General features: G+C 62.3%; 1 protein-coding gene across 1 annotated transcript in view; it reads left to right on the top strand.

The window, feature by feature from the left end:
- Positions 1-293: 293 nt before the first annotated feature.
- AGAP2 (ArfGAP with GTPase domain, ankyrin repeat and PH domain 2) overlaps positions 294-21,882 on the top strand; it is a 40,516-nt gene continuing 18,927 nt past the window's right edge. The window contains 2 exon segments of the mRNA XM_043532794.1: positions 294-2,611; positions 21,280-21,338. Of these exon segments, the coding sequence (XP_043388729.1) occupies positions 823-2,611; positions 21,280-21,338 (1,848 nt within the window). The 5' untranslated portion in view covers positions 294-822.

Here is a 21,882-nt window from a genome sequence, read left to right as displayed (position 1 = left end):
GCGGGCGGGGAAGGGGGCCAGGGATTCCCGAGCCGGGGAATCCAGCCCAGGTTTTCCCCGCGCCTCTGCAGCCGGCAGCCTCACGCCTGGGCTGTTGGATTTTCCAAGGTGCCAACTCTCAGATGCGCCTTCGCTTCCCCCGGGTCCCCATCGGCGGCTGGCGGCTCCCTCGGCGGGGGTGGGGGCTTGAGTCTCCGGACCGACGACCCGCGAGGGGGCGGCTGCCCCGCTCCGCCCGGGGGGCCCCCTCCGCCGGCCCTGCGGTTCTGCGGACGCCCCCTCCGCCCTCCCGCGCCCGCCCCCACCCCACCCCGCCCCGCGCCGCCTTCTGCAAGCAGCGGGGGACGCGGCGTTGGCTCCGACAGCGCCCCTCGAAAGCGCTCCCGCAGGGGGAGGCGGGGGCTGGGTCCTGGCTTCGGAGCCTGGCCGGCGACATGGCCGATTCCTGACGGGGGGCACCTGCCGCTGCGCGCCGGAGGAGGAGGACGCATGGGGGGGCCCGTGCGCCGCGGGCCCCGGAGCAGTGCCAGAGCCAGGAGCCCCCCGCGGGGTCGGCCGCTCCGAGGCTGCCTGGGCGCCGCTCGGCGGGGGCTGCTCTGAGCCCCGCTGCGCCCCGAGGCCGGCCGGGCCGCGAGTGGCTGCGGCCGGAGGGGGATGCCCGGACTTGCGCGTCTTTCCTGCGCTCGCCGCCTCCCAGCTCGCCGGGCTGCGCGGAGCGGCCGGGCCCGGGCATCGACGCCCCGCTAGGGGCTCTCGGCGCAGCCGGCCCGGTGGCCGCGAAGGCGAGGCGCGCCGGGCGCAGATGCGCTCCCCCGGGCACCCATGAGCAGAGGGGCCAGCCTGCAGCGGAGAACCACCTACCTCATCTCCCTGACCCTGGTCAAGCTCGAGTCCGTGCAGCCGCCGGAGGAGCAGGCCAAGGCGGGGGCGGGAGATGGAGCCCCCCAGCCCGGCTCCAGCCCGGCCGCCCCCGGCCTCTCCGGGGTGACGGCGCGCCGGGAGGGCGAGGGGCCCCGGGCGGAGGAAAGCGCCAAGAGCAAGCGGCAGGAGCGGAGCTTCCACCGGCAGGATGCGCTTTGGATCAGCACCAGCAGCTCCGGCCCGGGGGACTATTTCCTGCAGCTGTCGCCCAGCAGCCCCCGGACCCCGGTTCCCTCGCCCTCCCCTTCCCCGGAGAGCGCCGGCCGGCTGCTTGCGCTCTGGGCCGGCCCGGGGCTGCCCTCGCCCAGCGCCCCGGGCCCGGGTGCCCCGGCTGAAGACCCCAGAGCGCCGGATCCCAAAGCGGAGGCTCCTCTGACCCTGACGCCACCGGCGGTGCCCCCCAAGCCGGGCACCGGTCTGCACCCAGCAGCCCCAGCTGTGCCCCCCAAGCCGGGCACCAGTCTGCACCCAGCAGCCCCAGCTGTGCCCCCCAAGCCGGGTACCGCTCTGCACGCAACAACCCCAGCTGTGCCCCCCAAGCCGGACACTGCACTGCACCCAGCTGTGCCCCCCAAGCCGGACACTGCATTGCTCCCAGCTGTGCCCCCTAAGCCGGACACTGCACTGCACCCAGCTGTGCCCCCTAAGCCGGACACTGCACTGCACCCAGCTGTGCCCCCCAAGCCGGACACTGCATTGCTCCCAGCGGTGCCCCCTAAGCCGGACACTGCACTGCACCCAGCTGTGCCCCCTAAGCCGGACACTGCACTGCACCCAGCCCTGCCCCCTAAACCGGACACTGCACTGCACCCAGCTGTGCCCCCTAAGCCGGACGCTGCACTGCACCCAGCTCTGCCCCCTAAGCCGGACGCTGCACTGCTCCCAGCTGCCCCGGTTGTGCCCCCAAAGCCAGAAGCCATTGTGGCCCCAGCGACTCCGGGGGTGAATGAGACCCTGGAGGTGCCAGGCGAGAGGAGCCAGACCTCCCGGGAAGATCTGCCAGCCCTCACCACCAGCTGCTCCTCCAGTGCGGTGGCTCCAGACCGGAGGCTGCTGCTGAGCCATGCCAGCTGGGGCTGCCCCGAAGGGCGGGCGCCCGGAGCACCCGAGGGCAGCGGTGGCGGGCGAGCCGGGGGCTCCTCGTTCTCCTCCCACCTGGGCCCTGGCGCCTCCTCGCCTCACCCAGCGGCCGGGAGCCGGCGCCTCCGGCTGGTCAGCAACAAGCCTTTCAAAACTGTGACCACCAGCGGCGTCAAGATGGGCTCCGAGCCCAAGGCCAGCAAAAGCGCCCACAAGGGGGGCCCAGGCAACCGGCTGTCGTGGCCGGAGAGTGAGGCCAAGGGCCGCATGAAAGGGGCCCCTAAGGGCGGCGGGGAGGCGGCCCCCCGGGCCACCGCCAGGGTGAAGCTGTCCCCGCGGAAAGGCAAGAGCAAGACCCTGGACAACAGCGACCTGCTCCTGGACTCTGAGGGCCCGGCGGCCTCGGGCTTCTGCCCCTCGGAGGCCGGCGTGGGGCTGAAGCGGGGCCGCGAGGGCGGCCGGGCCTCCACCCGGGACCGCAAGATGCTCAAGTTCATCAGCGGCATCTTCACGAAGAGCCCGGCCTCCACCCCCACCCACCCCGGGCCCGGGTTGGGCCTGGGCAGCCGGGAACTGCTGAGCCCCGAGCGAGCCAAGGAGTCCTCGCCCAGTAAGTATGGCTGCAGGCCTGGGGAGGGGGCAGTGGAGGGGAGGGGGTACGGTGAGGCGTTTGGGGGGGATGCCTTGAAAGCCGAGGAGCGGGGAGTGGATCGGGTTGCTGAATTATTTCTGCAGTTGTGGGAGTGGTTGGGATGGGGGGAGGTTTGGAAGCCAGGACTCCTGGGTTCTATTCTGAGCTCTGGGAGAGGAGGTGGGGGGTCTAGTGGTTAGAGCAGGTGGGGCTGGGAAGCCAGGGTTCTGTCACATTTCCCTAATGAGCACAGGTGAGTCACATCCCTCCATTGTGCCTCAGTTTCCTTTTTGGTAAATGGGGGTAACAGTCCCCACTTGGGGAGGTGCCACTGACGAGGGTTCGGCACTCGGAGATCCATGGCGAAAGAGGCTCTTGATGGGCAAAGTAAAACCACAGCTCCCCCCGAGAATGACGCAGACCCGTCCCTTAGGCAACGGGGTAGGGGGGCTACCGGCAAATCTGTGTTATGGAACTTTGCGTGTCCAGTCCCAAGTGTGAGCCTGGGCACGGACCCCCAGAAGCTCCGCTCTGGGGTGTGATGGAGCCTGGAGCCTTCACTCTGTGTATGTGTCAGTCATGGAGATGGGGGGCTCTGGTTAAGGATGCACCCCCTTAGAAAGCCTGGTCCTCCCACAGCTTCTCCAGGGGAATCTGCCTAGAAGAGGAGGACGCTTTGACCGGTATCATGCGGGCGGGTTTCTGAGACCGTGGAAATCCAAGAGCCACCGCGTTAGGTGTCTCAGGGGGTCACCGAGCGGGGATGTGAACTCAGAAACTGCCGCTTACAGGGGCCTTTGGTGTCAAGGCACTGCTGCTAAAGGGTTAATAAAGGCCAATGGGGGGCGAGTCTTGCAGCTGCGAGACCAGGGCCCCGCTGTGCAGGGCGCTGCACAAACACATGCCAACGAGCTGGTCCCTACATGGTTAGCATGAGCAGCGCGGGTTAGGGGTGGTGAGACACCCAGCAGGGCGGATTCTAGGTGGGGCTTTGACCCGGTGGACTCTACGACAATGGATTAGCCATTTATTGAAACATCTGCTCGGCGTTTATTAACCCTTGATTAATGCAACTGTCCCAGACAGTGGGACCTGCTGCTTTTTGGCGAATATGTGACCGCCCCCCAGGGTTTTAGCCTGTGGCTGTGTTGTCCCCCCGGAGACTCTGGTGCTAGGATTTAGGGGTATGGAACGGCTTCCGTATGAGGAGAAATGAATAGAACTGGGACTTCTCAGCTTGGAAAAGGGGCGACTAAGGGGGGATGTGATAAGAGGTCTATAAAATCATGACTGGTGTGGAGAAAGTGAAGAAGGAAGTGTTATTTACTCTCTCTCAGAACACGAGAACAAGGGGCCACCAAATGAAATAAATAGGCAGCAGGTTTACAACAAACACAAGAAAGTATTTTTTCACGCAACGCACTGTCAACCTCTGGAACGCCTTGCCAGAGGGTGTTGCGAAGGCCAAGACTATCACGGGGTTCAAAAGGGAGCTAGATAAATTCGTGGAGGATCGGTCCATCAATGGCTATGAGCCAGGATGGGCAGGGATGGTGTCCCTAGCCTCTGTTTGCCAGCAGCTGGGATTGGGTGACAGGGCATGGATCACTTGATGATAACCTGTCTGTCCATTCCCTTTGGGGCACCTGCCATTGGCCACTGTCAGAGGACAGGATACTGGGCTTGATGGACCTTTGGTCTGACCCAATATGGCCGTCCTTATGTTCTTATGATTTTGTGGCTTTGATTGCTCGGAGATGCTTCTCAAAACCAGGAGCGTTCTCCCCCCATCCTCCACACACACACCCCCCGCCCCCGTCCGTGTTTGCCACTGAAAATTTCCACGGTGAAATGGCGAGGGATCACCTAGGAAACGCTCCGTTGGCAGGGAGGTGGGTACCGAGCATCCGTTCCCCTTGCCGAGCGTCTCCCGTGGGAAAGGGACGCAGAATCGGCTCCCAGGAGCAAGGTGGGAATTGCAAGGGCTGGAAGGGGCAGCCTGGATTGACCCTCTGAACGTCTGTGATGGGAGCCAAGCGGGGTCCTAGCCCGGCCTGTATGACATGGGAGCGGGTTCTCTGGGATACGGCCGGGGGCAGAGGGCAGGAAAAGGACTTTCCAGCGGCGAGGCGGGGCTGCGCTTGTAATGATCCTTTTTGCAACATGAAGGATGAATCCGGCCAGGAAGCTGATTGGCGGGTGCGTTTTAGCAACCGGGAATCGCGGGCCGCTCTGCCGGGCGAGCCCAAGGCCGCTCCTGCTGCATCGGGGTTAGAGCGCTACAGAGCCGCAGGGCCTTGGGGTAGCACAAAGGGTTAACCAGCACGCAACCGTTTCTCTGTCGTGGAGGCGCAAAGGGTTAATACACACACACACACACACACACACACCCTTCCCCTGTTGTGGAGGAGCAAAGGGTTAATACACACACACACACACACACCCTTCCCCTGTTGTGGAGGAGCAAAGGGTTAATACACACACACACACACACCCTTCTTCTGTTGTGGAGGAGCAAAGGGTTAATACACACACACACACACACCCTTCTTCTGTTGTGGAGGAGCAAAGGGTTAATACACACACACACACACACACACACCCTTCCCCTGTTGTGGAGGAGCAAAGGGTTAATACACACACACACACACACACACACACAACCTTCCCCTGTTGTGGAGGAGCAAAGGGTTAATACACACACACACACACACCCTTCTTCTGTTGTGGAGGAGCAAAGGGTTAATACACACACACACACACACACACAACCTTCCCCTGTTGTGGAGGAGCAAAGGGTTAATACACAAACACACACACACACACACACACATACACACCCTTCCCCTGTTGTGCAGGTGCAAAGGGTTAATACACACACACGCGCACACACACACACACACACACACACACACTCATCCTCCAGGCAACAACCCAGCTGGCCGCAGGTAGCTCCGGCAGCTCAGGGATGCGGCATGTCCGTGTGGGCCTCCTTGCCAGACTTTAATTCCACAACCCAGCCCTACATCCCTAAAGGAGAAGCCCCAGCGCAGGGCAGCACTGGTCCAGAGCTTGTCTTGTACTTAGTTCCTTTCCTCTGATGATGCAGCCCCCACCCGCTCCTGGATCTCTGACCGCTAGGCCCCACTCCCCTCCCAGAACTGGGGGCAGAACCCAGGCGTCCTGACTCCCTGTCCCTTGGACAGCCTGCCCGAAACACTGAAAAAAACCCTATAAAACAGCTTAATAAAACGTGTATTTGCAAATTTTGTTTTTCAAATATTTCAGGAGCCTTTATCTGTGGGGTAGAGAGAGGGGCTTGGCTGGGAAGAACCGCAGCGTGGAAGGGGAACAGAAAAGCCTGTTTGCCAGGACAGCAAGCTGGGATATGGAAAGGGGGAGGAAAAGCTAAACAGAGAAGTAATTTCATTAAAATATTCCCTGTGTCTGTGGTTCTGGTGGGATAAAGGAGGCCCCTTGTCAGACTCAGAGGCCAGGGTGATGGGCATGGGCTGGCATATGGACCGAATAGAATGATTAGCTATTATTATGAGCTTCTGAAGTGGAGCACTTACTCCAGATTAAAGCCACTGTCGAGGGTTCACATGGGGAGTTATGCCGGCAGAGCTGGAGCAGCCCATGGCTCCTTGTAGACAAGCCCTGAGTCTTTCTGGCTCAGATCCCGAAAGGTCGGAGAACTCCATGCCTTAGAGGCACTGCGGTTCAATTCCCCACCTGTAAAAACCAGGCATTTTGAGGATCAGTGCATTAAAGATTGTGCAGCACCTGGACACTGCGGTGGTGGGGGGTCCGTGGAAACACGTGAGAGATCTAGAACAGATCCCCAGTCTCTGGTGTGTAACAGGTAGGAAATGACCGAGCTGCTGGTGCCCGGGAGAAGGAATTGCATGAACGGACGCTGGCAGGAGCGGGTCCCAGACATCTCCATTTTCCCTCCGGCTGCAATGGCTGAATCAGCCCGGCTCTGCTGGAGCCAGATCCCTCCTCTGGGGAGCTGTCATGAAGACTTGTTCGTCCTCTGGAATTGCAAAGCTGTTCCCGGAGGATTGGACCCCCCCAGCCCCTGCCCCGGCAGTGAGCTGGAAAAGCCCAGCGGCCTGGGGCTGCCCAGAGCGGGGAATGCCCTCCCCTCCGAGGACTGGAGGGGCTGTGGTTCTCAGCCAAATGCCAAGTGCCATGTCAAGGCTCATGCATCCCGCCTCCGCCCCGCCGTCGGGCAGGCCGGGAGGTGAGCCAGGTTGGGACGTGGGCCTGATCTAGCCCTGCCGGAGAGCATGTTCTCCGCCATGGATCGGGGTGTGTGTGTGTGTGTGGGGGGTGTCACCGAAGGCAGCAGCAGGCACAGCGCTAGGTAGCTGCAAAGCTGTCTTGGCTGGCAGCCAGGCTCTGAGCGAATGGGGGATGCTCATGTAATGCTGGTTTCTGCGCACACGCACCCCTGGCTGTAACGGGGGTTCTGCACCTTCTCACTCCCTTTGTTCCCCGTTTCCCTGGATCCCCCAACATGGCCCCCTCCCTCGCTGCGTTCTCTGGGCGATTAGCGGAAGTGGGAGGTGGGCATGGGGCCAGCAGAGCCGTCTCACAATTTGCTGAGCTCCTCACGTGCGAACACAGTAGTCTCAGACCAGGGTTCGAGTCCCGGGGGGGCAGCCGGACTGCTCCGTGGAGAGCATCCCGAGGGAGCAGGGAAATACCTAACACTGAAATGGGCAGAAGCCGAGATAGCTTCTTCCTTCTCCCAAGGTGACACCGTGGAGTGGCGGCCGCCATCTGGGAGGTGGGTTGGGAATTTTCCAACGGACCGTCTTTCCAGAGGAAAATACCTTTGTAGATTCCCAGATTCCAAGGCCTCCTGGATGCCACAGGCCATGGCCCATCCCTAGAAGAATTCCTAGAGCCAATATTATACTTGGTTCCTGTCCGCCGATAATGCAGCCCCCCTACCTCTGGATCTCTGACCACTAGGCCCCACTCTCCTCCCAGAGCTGGGGACAGAACCCAGGCGTCCTGACTCCCTGTCTCTTGGACAGTCTGCCCGAAACACTGAAAAAAACCTCCACAAAACAGCTTTATAAAAAGCATATTTGTAAATTTGCAAAGACATCCTGCCTTGGTTTTAAAATCGCCGCTCACGGCAAATCCACCAGGAGCGAGCCCTGGTGAATTGTTCCAACAGCTAGTTGCCCTCCCTCTTCGAAAGGGATGGAGTCCCTCCCACCTGAGTTGGGCTCCTGACGGCTTCCGAGCAGAATGGTCGGTGGTGAAACGTTGCACAGAAACGTGTCGATTTCCTTGGTGGGGGAGGAAAGGGCAAACCAGCCGTTCGACGAGACTGGAACATTTTGTTTCGACGTTTTTCGGACGGGTGGGTTGGAATTTTCCCTTCCAAATGGCTGGGTGCTGTGGAGAGATTTCTTTTGCCTTGTAAACATTTGAGCAGGAAGCTTTCCCGTGATGATGTCGAAATGAAACATTTTGATTCGAGTGGGACGTTTTGCTCGGCCCAAAACACAGGGTTTGGGGGGTTGGTGTTTTGGGATTGTATTGCAGAGGGAATTTCTGAATGGTTTTGCTTTCCCGGAGTGGAATTCCCCCCCCCCCAAAGCCGTGGAATTTAATTCAACCCCCTGGCTATTTCTCCTTGACCCCTGGGGCGGCGTTCCGGGGCGGCTTAGTGCCCACTGCTCAGGAGTGTCGAAGACAGCTGTTTGCAGCAACAGGAGCTGTGGATGGCTGTAGCCCCCTCAGCCCTCGCAGTTGTGGGGACCCCCTTAGCGGAGACCCGTCGCTGGGTAAGGAGCTGGGTTGTCAGACCAGAGACCAGGCTCCTTGGCTGGATGGGGTTAAATTGGGGAAGCTTTGGTGGAAGCCGGGAGAGCCATGGCCGGCCTCAATCCAGCATCTCTGACAGCTGCCTTGCCCGGGCGCCAGCCGAAGCAGGGGAACCTGCCGCTGAGCCGCATCTGTAAGGTGCGAAGCGCCCCGGGGGCATTTTCCATGGGCGTCGCGGGCTCTCGAGGAGGTTGGGCTTGAGGAGGAAGCCGCTTGGCAGCTCACGGGAGCTGAGCCAAGCTCTTGGCATGAAAGCTGGAACCAGACAGAACCGAGCACCCTTTGTGGGTGGCGCACCTCAATTGCACCTCAATTGCACCTCAATTGCAGGGGAAACCAGGGGCAGCGTGCCCCGATGGCAGGGGAGAGCCCAGGGTGGCACACCACTATTGCAGGGGGAACCTGGGCAACGTGCCCTGATTGCAGGGGTTGGGGGGGAGGACACAAGTTGCGACATGCCCCGATTTTCAGGGGGCGCCTGGGGTTGGCCCCTCCCCCATTTGCAGGGGGTGGGATCTGGCCCACTGACCTCAGTGGGGTGATGTCAGTTTACACCAGCCGGGATCTGGCCCGTAGAAGCCAGGTCTGGGAAGTACCGTGTAGTTTCCATTGACGCCCTCTCCTGGGGCCCGCACCGGATTGCCCCTGCAGGGCGTTCCCCGGGGCTTTGGCCTGGCTTGGGTCACTGCCCCTCCCCTGGCCTTTACTTCCCAGCCGGAGATGGCTTGCTGCTAGGAAACTTTGCCTGAAATTCAGTTTCCCCTCTCGCTGGCTGCCCCTCAGTATCTGTCCGTGTTGCCCAGCAGGGCTGGAGCAGCCTTGGGGCGGGGGGCAGTTGAGGGGTGGGCGGAGGCAGCAGCTGAGCGGGGCGGGTGGGGGTGGCAGGCCTAGGGGTGGGAACTCTGCTAGGGGAGTAACGTTCCCAGGCAGTGAAATGACCCACGATTAACCTTGGTCTCCCCGGCCGTGCGTTCTGCATCGGCCTCTTCTGTGGGGCCGCAGGGACAGGCGGCGGGATGGGGGAGCCAAGGGAGGTGAAGGGAAGCGCCTTGATGTTCCCGAACCCGATGGTTTGGTCTCCGATCCTTTGCTCTGTGTGGTTATTCTGCGGTAACGCCAAGCAGCCTCAAGTGAGCTCAGGGCCTTGTTGTGCCAGGCACTGCACATATCTAGTGAGAGATAGTCCATGTCCCAGGGAGATCACAGTTTAAATAGACAAAGGGTGGGAGGGGAAACTGAGGCGCTCAGCGGTGTTGGGACTTAGAACTGCCCCAGCCTCTGCAGTGAAATAACAGCAAGGCCTGGGTTCTGGTCCTGGACATGTCCTTCCCACACACTCCTTGCCTCAGTTTCCCCTCCCACCCCTTTGTGGCTGCTTTGCTTGTCGTGAGCAGCAGGCCAGACCCCCCCCAGTGGCAGGGATGCCTGCTCCTGTTCCCAGAGCTGTCGCGGGCGTCCTCGGGCTCCGTTTCAATTTGTTCCTTCACAATTTGGGTTTTGAGTCTAATTTGACATGATGCTGGTTGTTTTTTTTCCCCCGTCAGAAAGTATAATGGCTTGTGAAAGGCTCCATGCCTGGCTAGGGGGTGCTTCTGTCCTACCCGCTGCGCCAGGGCACGCTGGCACCCCGCTGGTGACACAGTGTGGCGGGGGAGGCAAAGCAGGAAGGGTGTGGAGAAAGCAGGGTGGGCCATGATCTGGATGTGAGTCAGTGAGGACCCAAGGATGCTGGAGGACGATGGCTTTCCTTAGCGCTCCAAAGATCCAGCCACATGATGAGAACGGGGGGGGCGGGGGGGTAGATGCCACGGTGAAGGGCAGCATGGAAGTGTGGCACAAGCAGGCCGGACGAGGAAGAGGAGCGGGCACTGCAGCTCATCTGCAGCCAAGCGAGGGCCCAGAGAGGCTATGAAAGCAGGGCAGGAGTTTCGATCTGCTTTGGCCTGTGCCGGGGTCCCCCTGGTCCGTCACGCTCGGACCCTTGCCAGCTGCTCACCCGCCGTCTCACCACTAGCCAGGAATCTGGCTCAGCCCCTGCGAGGGGCGTCCATGCTGCAGGCTTGGCTTGAGTTGGCAGGGTCTGGTCCTCGAGACCCGCCCGCTGGGAACCTTGATGCTGGAGCCAGTCAGATAAACTCGGGCTGGGGAGAGGGAGTGGATTTGTGCCCCTTGGGGAGGGGCGTTGCTTCCTTGGCCAGGTTCACAGTCACTCTGGTAACGAGGCCGTAATTAGCGACGCCAGCCTTGGGTACTGACGCAGTCATTCCCGCCCACCCCCCGACCTGGGGCCTTGCTGTGGGCTCGGATAACCCACGTGCCTCCTGATGAAAGAGACAGTCCCAGCCCTAAACAGCTCCCGGTCCGAATAGAGAAGGTGTGGGAGGGGAAACTGAGGCATGGGGCAGGGAAGCCCAGGGCTCTGGGTCAGAATAGAGGGTCATGAGCCCAGATGTGTATATGTGGGCAGCCCAGGGCTGGGCTAGCAGGGGGCTGGGATTGAGGGGTACCGGCGGAGCTGGGGGTGTGGGGAGCCCAGGGCCTGGCTGCAGAACAGGAGTGATGCCCCTTGGCAGAGCGGGGGGTGGGAAGCTTGCATGTCACCTGCCTATGCCAGCCCTGCTCTCAGCCTTCCCGCTCCTGAGACCTTTCTGCAGAGGCCCTGAACCGCCCGGGTCCTGTGCTCACTGTGCTGCTACCTGGTGCATTACGGTAGCACCTAGAGGCCCCAAACCAAGATTCGGGGCCCCATTGATCAGGGCTGCACAGACATAGGGCGAGAGGCAGCCCCTCCCCTGCAGAGCTCACAGTCTAAATAGATGAAGGGCGGGAGGGGAAACTGAGGCACGGAGCCAGGAAGGGACTTGCCCCAGGTCACCCAGGAAGGGCAAACTGGGACTTACAGAACCCAGGAGTCCTGAGGCCTTTTCCAGGTGCCTTTCTCCACAGCGTTTATCGGAGTCCAAGCACCAGGTTACGGGGCGTCTCCTTTCCAGATGAGTTCCTAGCGCCCGGGGCCGGGAGACAATGCTGGGAAACTGCCTCCAACCTCAGTGGGCAATCGGGCGTGTTTGTGGTCTCGCCGCTTGGCAGATCCCGGCGTCTTCATGAGCTGCCTGACGGGTGATTCAGCGTGGGAAGCCCATTATTATTTCTCGTCTCTGAAACGAGCCATCATCACCTGGCTTTGTGTCTCGGAAGTGCCTTTCTCCGCCCAGAGACAGGCAGCTTCTGGGGCCAGTTCACAAACACTCCCCCCCCCCACCCCCTCTGAGCTGGATGGTGAAACCTCACCCCCACAATCCCATTGAGAAATTGGGGGGCCAGGGAGCCAGACTTTTACCCCATTTGCTCCTATGGAGCAGGGCCTTAGCCCACAAGCTGGCCCACTGAAATCAGCGAGGCTCCCAAGTGCTGATCTCTCTGGGCACGGGGATCAGAGTCCAGCTCTGCCCTGCACCCCTGCCTCGCCTTTAGCGTGCGTAGTACGGTAGCACCCGAAGGTCCCACCCGAGAGCAGGGCCCCGCTCGTGACAGTCCGAGCCCTGAAGGGCTCACAGTCCGAATAGACAAGGCGTGAGAGGGGAAACTGAGGCAGAGAACCGACTTGCCCCAGGTCACCCAGCAGGGGCGTGGCAGGGCCGGGAATGGACCCAGCCACTTGCTGTTGTGTTAGGTTGGAGGTTTCACTGCCAAAAACCCAAGACACCTCGTTTCTGCTGTGGCCCAAGGCTCCTCTCGTCCCTGGCGTGGCTCCGATGCCCCCAGCTGGTGGGTGGGCGGGGGGGGGGGGCGAGCTGAGCACCCTCCAAACTCAGCTCAGGTGTGGGGCCGAGTCTTGGCCTGGCTGAGCTAACAGGACTCTTCCCTCTCCAGCCCCGTCTGCAGGGAGGCTGGTCCCTGAGCCGCGATCGGAGCAACTCATTAGTAATCACGGAGAGCTATTGGTGTTTATTAAACACCTTCCCATCAGCCCTCTGGCCATCCTGGGCGGCGCGGTCCCTGAATTCCTGGCCGCGGGGGTTATTGTCGGTGGCTTTCCGCAGTCCATTCTCCATTGCAGCAGCCTCCATGGGGCGGACTGCAAGGGGCTGTAGAGGGTAGTGGCTAGAGCAGCAGACTGGGAGTCGGGGGCTCTGTCCCTCGTGAGAGCTGGGATGAGGCAATTGGGCTCACCTGTGAAGCAGGACCAGCAGCGTTAGCCCTTTGGCCTGAGCCTGAGTGGTGCAGCCGATTGCCGGGCCTGGCCGATGCTCCGAGTCAGGACAGAGTCCCCTGTCCCTGAACGCAGCGGGACAAACCACAGCAAGCCGTTTCCTTGCTCAGAAATCCCCAGGTCTGCCCTCCGGCAGGCTCTGTGCCCAAGGAGAGCTGTCTCTCTGCGACTTGCTCACAACTCCTGCTCCTGGCTTCCTTTGCCTCCTTGCCCCACGGAAACCCCTCAGCCCACACGGCTCTGCTGTGACCTGCCCTGCGGCTACTGCCTTGGCTGGAGTTGCTCCTTCTCATGGCCGCCCGTCAGCTTTAATGAGGCCTGTGATTGGCTTTGGATCTAAGGTGACTCAGCTGAGGGCAGCTTCTAAGCACCTCCCAGCACCACGGTGATAAACAGGGAGCACCTGGGCTGGAAGGAACCAAGGCCTTGTTTAGGGCTAAAGAAGGCCATCCTCCCTTCCCGTGACGAGCAAATGCAGGAAAAGTCCAGGGCAGCTCAGTTGGGCTTTTTGGTGAAAACGCCTGAGCATGGAAGTGCTCCTCTAGCGTTATTTAGATGTGTTACGGTAACAGCTAGTGTGTGTGGGGGGGAGCATTGTGCTAGGTGCTGTACAAACACAGACTGAGAGACATTCCCTGATGCCAAGAGCTCATGGTTTAGATGGCTAAGAGTGGGAGGGGAAACTGAGGCACGGGGCAGGTTTTTTTTTTTCACTTTACAAAAGAGCTAAATATCATTACCCCCATAGTACAGGCAGGTAAACTGAGGCACAGAGCAGCGTCGTGACCTGCCCAAAGGCAGTGGCAAGGCTGGGAACAGAACCCAAGTCTCCTTAGTCCCAGGGGAGAGCCTCTACCCACTAGACCTCACTGCCCCTTGGTTCCCTGCAGCGACGGGTTAATAAGACGTACAGTGCCCCCTCCAGCCCAGACGGGTCGTATCAGTAGCCGCCCGCCCGGCCCCGGGGAACTGTTCCTGAGGCTGAGGAACGAGAGGGAACCAGAAGCACAGAAGCATGAGGCGGGCGACCCGGCTGGGTGAACAAGGGGGCAGAGCAGAGCCAGGCCTTGGTCTCCGGAAGGCTTCCTGTGGCACAACCTACCTGCTGGCAGAGGGGGACACTGGCCTGTCCTGAAGGCAGGGAGCCAGGGGGTTCGTGCCATGTCCCGGCGGGCACACAGCATGCGGCGACAGGGACCTGGCCATCCCTGCCTGGCAGATCCAGTGTATAGACACGAACGCCCAGGCATCCCTGCGCCGGTCCCTTTGATGCCCTGCGTCGGCTCCCCCTCCGCGCAGCGGGGGTGCTAATCAGGGGCGGCGTCCCCGCGGCGCACCGGTTCTGTAACAGCCAGGCTTGCCTTTGATCTCCGCTGACTGGCATTTCAAACACCGCAGCCTGGGAGAAGCGACCGGCAGGAGGCCTAGACAGACAGAGGAAGGGATTGCGGAGGGGGATTAAAAAGGTGTTTTGTCTGGGCACCGTGGCACCGAGGGAGCTGTTGGCTTCCATCAGCCACAGAGCCACACGCATGTCGCGTGGCGGTGCCCCTCCTCCTCCCGGCGCAGGGGAGCTCTGCTCCAGCATTTGGGGTGTAAGGGTGTGCTGGTTGCCTGCCCGTGGGGGCACAGTGGGGAGACACACAACAGGTCTGGGGCTGTCAGGTGCTCATTCCCTTGTTTCGCCCGCCTCAGCACCGTGCGTCTGCTGGAACGAGGGCTCTGGGAGGAGCTAGGTAGGGCTGGGATTTTGGAAATCTCTGGGTGTTGGAGCCAAGGGGTGTCAGCGGGTGCCCGACCTACTTTTGGAGAATCTCAGCTTCGGTAGGAACATGTTCTAGCTCACCCACCAGATATGGGCTGGACGTAGGAATCCCAGGGGAAGAGCCTCTGGCAGGTCAGCCTAGATGCCCACACTGGTTCCTTCTGGTCTCAACTCAATGCCAGCCTGGCCACCTTGGAGGGCCAAAGCCCAGACCCTCATTAGGCACCTCAATACCTTGTTAGGATCTGGGCCCAAGCCCCCACTATGGGACGCCCCGGGCAGCGCCAGTGTAAGTTACCCAAACCACCCACCGCCGATATCCCTCAGCCCTGGGGAACCCTCTGCGGGCTCCAGAGGGGAGCTCGCTCTGTGCTCCCTGCTGAAGCAGCCGACAAGCCCAATGCCCAGCGTGGCAGTGGGTTTTGTGAGGTGGGCACTGTGCCACAGCCGACAGTCATTATCTCTCTGAACTGTGGTTGTGCCAGGAGACCCTAGTCGGGGATTGGGGCCGTTACCCTGGGTGCAGTATGGTTCTTTCCCCAAAGAGACAGCAGGCAGGCCTGACAGAAGGAGAGAGCCCAAGCTGGTACCGTTGGCAAGGATCATCCTCCAGCCACGGCGGCGTCTCCCCAGCCCTGCCCGTGGCTGGTGGTTCCGTGCCCTTGTGCCAGGCCCCTGCCCTCCATCCCAAGGGGCGTAGATTGCGAGTGGCTAGGACGGCCTTCTTTCCCGGCTATCCCAGAGCAATAGAGATGAAGGCCTAGATCCTCAATGGTATGTAAGTGCCTAACTCCCATTGGTTTCAGTGGGAGTTAGGTGCCTAAATTCCATGGCCGTATCTCAGGCTTTAGCATCCTCCGGAGAGCAAGAGCCCTGCTTTGCCCACAGCCTCGGCTCCCGACCGCCCGTGACCACTGCTCTGAATCCCTCCTTAGGACTGTCACAGTGTGAGCTGGCCCTTTAAGGGGAGGCGGGCTCAGCTACACCTGGGCCAGGTGTCGCCTGATCCCTGCAGGCCCTCTGGCCCTAAAGGGACTGACCTGAGCCCCTCCCCTCCCTTGGGAAGGGGGATAAATCCCTGCTCCCCTTAAAGGGCCAGCTCGCCCTGTGATGAGGACCTGGAGCCGGGGGTGGGGGCTTTCAAAGCCAGCTGGCTAATTCCTTTCCCGCTAATCAGATTTGTCTTGCAGCCCTGACAGCCGGGGCTGGGGCAGTCAGCTCTCACGTTCCAAGGCTTAGGCTGATCTCTCGGCCCTGGGGGTCAGGAAGGAATCCCAGCCCCCGCCCCATGTGCAGCAGTGCCCCGCTGGCCAGGTGCATGCTGGGCTTTTCTTCCCACCGCGCAGCCGATATTGGTGGCTGCTGGGAGCAAGATGCCGAACCTGCCGGGCCAGTCGCGGCGGCTGAGTTGGCCCCAGTCGCGGGAGCTGATTTGCTGCTTGAGCGGTTCCGCACCAATCAGGCTGGGGGAGGGGTGATGTCATAGCCGGGAAGGGTTGTTCCTGGTGCCGAGGCAGGATTTGCCCAGCAATACGGTGGCTGAGCTTTGCACCAATAGCTTACGAAAGGCCTGCCGAGTCGGGGGGGGGGACAGCAGCCCCATTGCTCCCTGTCGCGGATAAAGGTGCACACGCATCTTTGCACGACTTTGAAGTGCTGCACGGACACTTTGCACGCGTGCTGCCCAGCCCGGTACGTGCATGCCCGGCTTCCAGGGCGGGGCCCCGATCGAGCATCCTTCAGGGCAAAGGGAGACCGAATCCACCGGGCAGTGATTTGCCCCGACCGGGTGCAAGGCCCCGGGCAAAGGAGAATTAGGTCCAGTCTGGCTGCCACGGGTCCAGGCGGTGGCATGCCGCTGAGCCAAAGGGCATCAGGGAAAGTCCTGGCTGGCGGGACCCATCCGGCTGTGACGTAGTTCTCCAGCACTTCATCTGGGGCCAGGCTTTCAAAAGAGCTCAGGTCCTTTCGAGGCACCTGAATAGCCCGGGGTGACCCCCCCACGGCTGGATTATCAGAAGAGCCCAGCGAACTGCATAAAGGGGGAGCTGTGCTCCAGTGCAGATGTTGGGTGCTGCTCTCTGGGGGGGCTGTCAAGACAAGGGAGCAAGCAGACGTTGGCTGAAGTGCTGCAAAAGGAAGCGGGGGGGTTTGTAGCTCTCCAACCCAAAGTGACGTACAGCCCCGGGATCAACCCCAGGCAGCCTGCCCTGCACTGGTTTCCTCCGACCCCCGGCAAAGCTGCATGGCAGAAACCTTGAAGGACGTTCACTGTGCTGTTGCCCATGGACCTGCTCTAATTGGTGCTGGGATTCTCCTTCGTTAACACTAAGGGTGGGGGGCGGGTTGTGTCAGGGGAACGCTCGGTGACACTTGTCAGGCGCCCAGCCAAGCGCGACCGATCCAGTGGCTGCCTGCAGGTGCCAGACTGTGGCTTCTCCCAGCCCGCTTGATGCTGTCACCCGAGGACCATGTGCCAGGGAGGGGGAGGAGGGGGGCTGCCTGCCCCCCCTCCACCTCCCTCCCCCCCACCTGCAAGCTTGGCGTTGTGTTTGCCATCTGGGCACGGCCGGGGGGCAGCGTCTGAGGCTCAGTCCCGAGCTCCCTGCTCTGCCGCAGGCGGTCCCTGCTGCTGCCCCGGCCCGATCCTTATCACAGGCCGCAATCCCTCACATGTGACTGTGTCCCCAGCAGGGGGCAGCGTCTCCCATGAGGCCTGGGCAAGGGGGCAGGGTGCAGAGCCGGCGCCACGTGCCCGTAGGGAGCAGCGTGGGTCTGAGTGGGGGGCATCAGGAGCTACCCAAGAGCACGATTTCTTTGTGGATTGGCCTGGCCGCTTCCCGGGATCCAGGCTCCCCGTCCAGCCCCTAACTGAGAGGTCGGGGCATCTGCCTCGTTCAGGGCTGGTGGCTCCTGAATACTCGGAGCCCAGGGGTTCCCCGCCGCTGCTCTGAACCCCAGTAGCTTCCCAGCTTCGGAGCAGGCCACGAGCGATCCAGATTTTGCATCCTTGCCAGCGTGGGGCGTCCAAGGAGGCCCACGCTGGTTGTGTCTGCTCCTCAGTTTTGGGCTAGAGTCCTGTCATCGGCGTGTTCGGGGGACCATGGCAAGTGACCTCCTTCGGTGACTGTTCGAGCTGCACTTACATAACAACCCGAGATGACGGCACCAGTCCGGCGCAGAGAGAGCCAAGCCTGTCGCTGTGACTCACGGCACCAGGCAATCACTGAGTCAAGGCAGCCGCGCGGGGAGAGGAGGGCGGACGGCAGAGACAGCCTCGCTGGATTCTTCGGCTAACCCAGACCTTTGCCCCTGTTTTCTGGTGTCTCCCTGATACGATGGATGGGGGGCAGTTTACTGGTCTCCTGCCCGCCCTCCCCATCTGTCCCTGTGTCCCTGCAGCACTGGGATAGTCAGAGGTTCCTAAGGGAGTTAGGCACAAAACTGGCTTTCACTGGGGCTTGGGCTGCTCTTCCCCCTGAGTGCCTTTGAAAAAGTCCTTCCTGGAGAAGAGGGCCGGCCCAGTGGTGAGGGCGCTTCGGAGAGCCGAATTTGATGCCCTTTGCTCTACCACCTTGGGCAAGTCACTTAGGTATTCTGTGCCTCAGTTTCCCCATCTTAAAAACAGGGATAACACTCCCCATACCTCACGGGGCGGGGGGGGGGACGGGACGGGATGGAGGGTTTGAAGAGCGTGAGGTGTTCAGATAAGGTGGTGCTGGGAACCATATGGGAACCCGACAAGATAGCCACGGACGTGCCTGACCAGGAGGTTAGGAGGGTCGGGTAGCATCCTCCATCGGGGGCCAGGGCATGAGTGAGAGACGCCCCTAGGTGGGGGTGGCGGGGCTCTCAGCTGGTTGGAGTGGGGTGGCACCAGCTGGAAGCCGTCCAACGTGGGGCCAGCGGCCAGCGTGGCTGCATGGGAGGTGGCACCCGCGGGAATCTGGCGGTCAGGCAGCACCCTCAGCTCCAGGAATCCAGAGCCAGCGGGCCTGTAGCCTTGGCCCTTGTCTCTCCGGGTCGCTCGGCAACGCGCTGGGCACTGTTGCTTAGCAACAGTTCCATGGTAACAGAGAGACGGAGCGAGTTCCGCCGTGCGGTGCCGTGGAGCCCGGCTGGGCGCCGGCTGGGCCCAGAATCTCCCCATAGTCACCTGCCCTGGAGCCCAGATCCTGGGCTGGGGCCGGGGCAAACCGGCAGAGAAAGGACATTAACACCCCCCTTGCCCCCCGGCTGTCTGCTTCGCAGGCAAGACCCCATCACTGGGAGTCAAATCCAGCCAGACACAGCACCGGGTGGATGCCGCCCTCGCTTTCCACAGGGGCGGCATCCATGCTGGTCTATATGGGGAGGGGTGCCGTATATATGGGGCTAGTATATATAGTGAAACTGGGTCCTGGATCCATGCTGGGCTATACGGGGCAGTGGGGTATATATGGGGCTGGTATCTGTAGTGTTTGTGGTGCACAGCAGAGTGTATATGGGGCAGTATGTACAGTGTAGCCCAGGACCACGTCCACGCTGTTGCCATCCGGAGCCGGGGGGTCTGTGGGGTGGTGCCGTGGTGGCAGATCCCGGGGCCGTGGGGACCCCCGCATGTAAATGCCGCGATAGAGTTTTGCCCTGGTCGCTTTCCCGCGTCGCTCTCCAGCCGCTGATCCGTGCCTCTGTCATCCAGGGCTCAATAACCCAGTGTCTCCCCGAGCGGCCAGGCCTGTGTGTAAATAGCCTCTCTGTGCCGCGGCTCCGCGTCCGGGCGCCCCGTGGCTCCATTCAGCTTCCAATGTAGCTTCCAATTCAGCTTCCAAGGCTCCAGGCCCTGCCGTCCCCAGGCTGGCACAGCCCTCTCCCCTGCCTCCGTTCCCCCCTCCCCAGCGGTGGGGGGTAATACCGACCGCAGCACGGGGGAACTGCTCCCGAAGCAGAGCGGCGTGCCCCGTTGGCCAGGGCAGCACTGGATGACGGCAGCTGGGTACGCACCGAGGGGGCCTGATCCGGACCCCCGGTGCCTGCCTCAAGGCCCCTTTGCACCAGTCTGGCTGGTGTAAAGAGGCCAGAGTGCAGTGTTGGGCCCGAGGTTAGAGGCAGGGGAGGATCGGGCCCCGGGTGCCAGCAGCACTCAGATCCCCGATGTAACCCCCCCCCAAGCCTGCTCTGAGTCCCGGGTGCCAGCAGTGCTCAGATCCTCGATGTAACCCCCCCCCCCCCCCCCCGCCACAGGCCCTGCTCTGGGTCCCGGGTGCCAGCAACGCTCAGATCCCCGATGTAACCCCCCCCCCCCCCCCCCCCCCGCCCCAGGCCTGCTCTGGGTCCCGGGTGCTGGCAGCGCTCAGATCCCCGATGTAACCCGCCCCCCCCAGGCCTGCTCTGGGCCCCGGGTGCCAGCAACGCTCAGATCCCCGATGTAACCCCCCCCCCCCTCCCCCGGCCCTGCTCTGGGTCCCGGGAGCCAGCAGCGCTCAGGTCCCCGATGTAACCCCCCCCCCCCCCCCCCACAGGCCTGCTCTGGGTCCTGGGTGCCAGCAGCGCTCAGATCCCCGATGTAACCCCCCCCCCCCACAGGCCTGCTCTGGGTCCTGGGTGCCAGCAGCGCTCAGATCCCCGATGTAACCCCCCCCCACCCCAGGCCTGCTCTGGGTCCCGGGTGCCAGCAACGCTCAGATCCTCGATGTAAACGCCCCTGCTCCCGTCCCTGTCTCTCTCCGTGTCACTCCAGCCCCGAGTGAACCCGAAGCCGCGTCCTGGCCTGCTCGGGGAGGCGCGGCTGTTCAGGTCGGCAGGGTGGTCTTGAGTGGCTGCTCATGCATCCGTCCCTGGCCCGCCCTGCCCCCCCGCCCCCGCAGACCTGGCACCCACCAGCTGCCCAAGGCGCCGTGAAACATCAAGCGGAGCCAGCCTCCCCCAGGCGCAGCGCAATGCATCAGCAGCAGGAGGAGTGGGGCCCGTCGGTCTGTCAGCGGCACAGAGCCAACCGCGAGGCACGGCCTGCGTCCGCGGCCCAGCCGGCCAGGGAGCGGGACTGGGCGGGAAGGACCCAGCAGTTCCGTCTCGGGGCAGCTCTGCGGGAAATGGGGCTCAGGCCACAGTAATAAGCGTTAATGGAACGATCAGCCCGGCAGAGCAAGGACATTAGGGAGACGTGTCGATGGCAGCGCAGCATGGAAAGGGTTAAACACACACGCACACGCACACGCACACGCACGCACACACACACCATTCGTCCACTCCTCCATCTATCTATCCCCATACACCCTATCTATCTATCTGTCTCTCTCTTAGAAGTGTCCATCACTCCGGGATCAAGGCCTTTGCACTAGGAACGCACGATGCCCGCCTGGCTCCGCGGAGGAGCTGGCACCTGGCTGGGACCCACGCACTCGCCCAGGCCTGCAGTTGGCTAATGCCAGCCCTTTCTGCTCCCACCGTCACCTCCTCTTCCGTCCCCTTGCAACACTCGCTCCTTCAGGCCCCGTCCTTCTCCTCCGGGGTGGCGTTGCCCCCGCGCGGCTCCTGCCAGGGCCGGTTGGCAGCTGCCCGCCCTACCGCAAGGGCGCACAGAGCTGCCTTTTGTTCTGGTGCGCGTGGCTGGGAGACTGGCCCCGATGACCGTCGCCTCTCTGCCCGGGGGACTCGGTGCCATGGCGGGATCCGAGCCCTCTGCCCCAAACTCCCTGGTGGTTCAGAGCCGGGTCCGTCCCTTCATCACAGCGGGCTGGGGCTCTGTAGCCGGGGGGAGCGGGAGCCAGCACTGAGCTGCCTGGCCCACCAGGGGCATCTCCGTGGGCCTCATGCCCCCTTTCTTTCTCTCCTCAGAGGCCATAGCAAACAGCCAGGAATGGACCCTCAGCCGCTCCATCCCGGAGCTCAGACTGGTAGGTGTCTCGTCCCCCCCCCAGCCACCGAGCGGCGGGACGTACGGAAACATGGGATTTATGGCAGTGAGACCCGACCCCAAGGCCTGGGTCTCCCCCACACCACCGTTCTGCCGGTGCCCCTCAATCCCGACCCCCAGGCCTGGCTCCTCCCTCCCCCCGCCCACCGGGTGCCCCTCAATCACGACCCACAGCCCTGGCTCCCTCGCCCCCCCACCTACTGGGTGCCCCTCAATCCTGACTCGCAGCCCTGGGGTCCCCCCCACAGCTCTGCTGGTGCCCCTCAATCACTACCTGCAGCCCCCTGCTAGCCCAGCCCTTTGCTCCCCCACCCCAGCTCTGCGGTGCCCCTCGATCCCGTCCCGCAGCCCCCAGTCCTGGACTCCCCCCCAGCTCTGCCGGTGCCCCTCAATCCCGACCCGCAACCTCCAGGCCTGGGCTCCCCCCCTCAGCTCTGCCAGTGCCCCTCAATCCCGACCCATAGCCCTCAGTCTTGGGATCCTGCCCCCCCAGCTCTGCTGGTGTCCCTCAGTCCCGACCCGCA

The sequence above is a fragment of the Chelonia mydas genome, chromosome 20 (genome assembly GCF_015237465.2).
Source record: "Chelonia mydas isolate rCheMyd1 chromosome 20, rCheMyd1.pri.v2, whole genome shotgun sequence".
NCBI lineage: Eukaryota > Metazoa > Chordata > Testudines > Cheloniidae > Chelonia > Chelonia mydas.
This window is presented reverse-complemented; position numbering and strand designations above follow the sequence as displayed.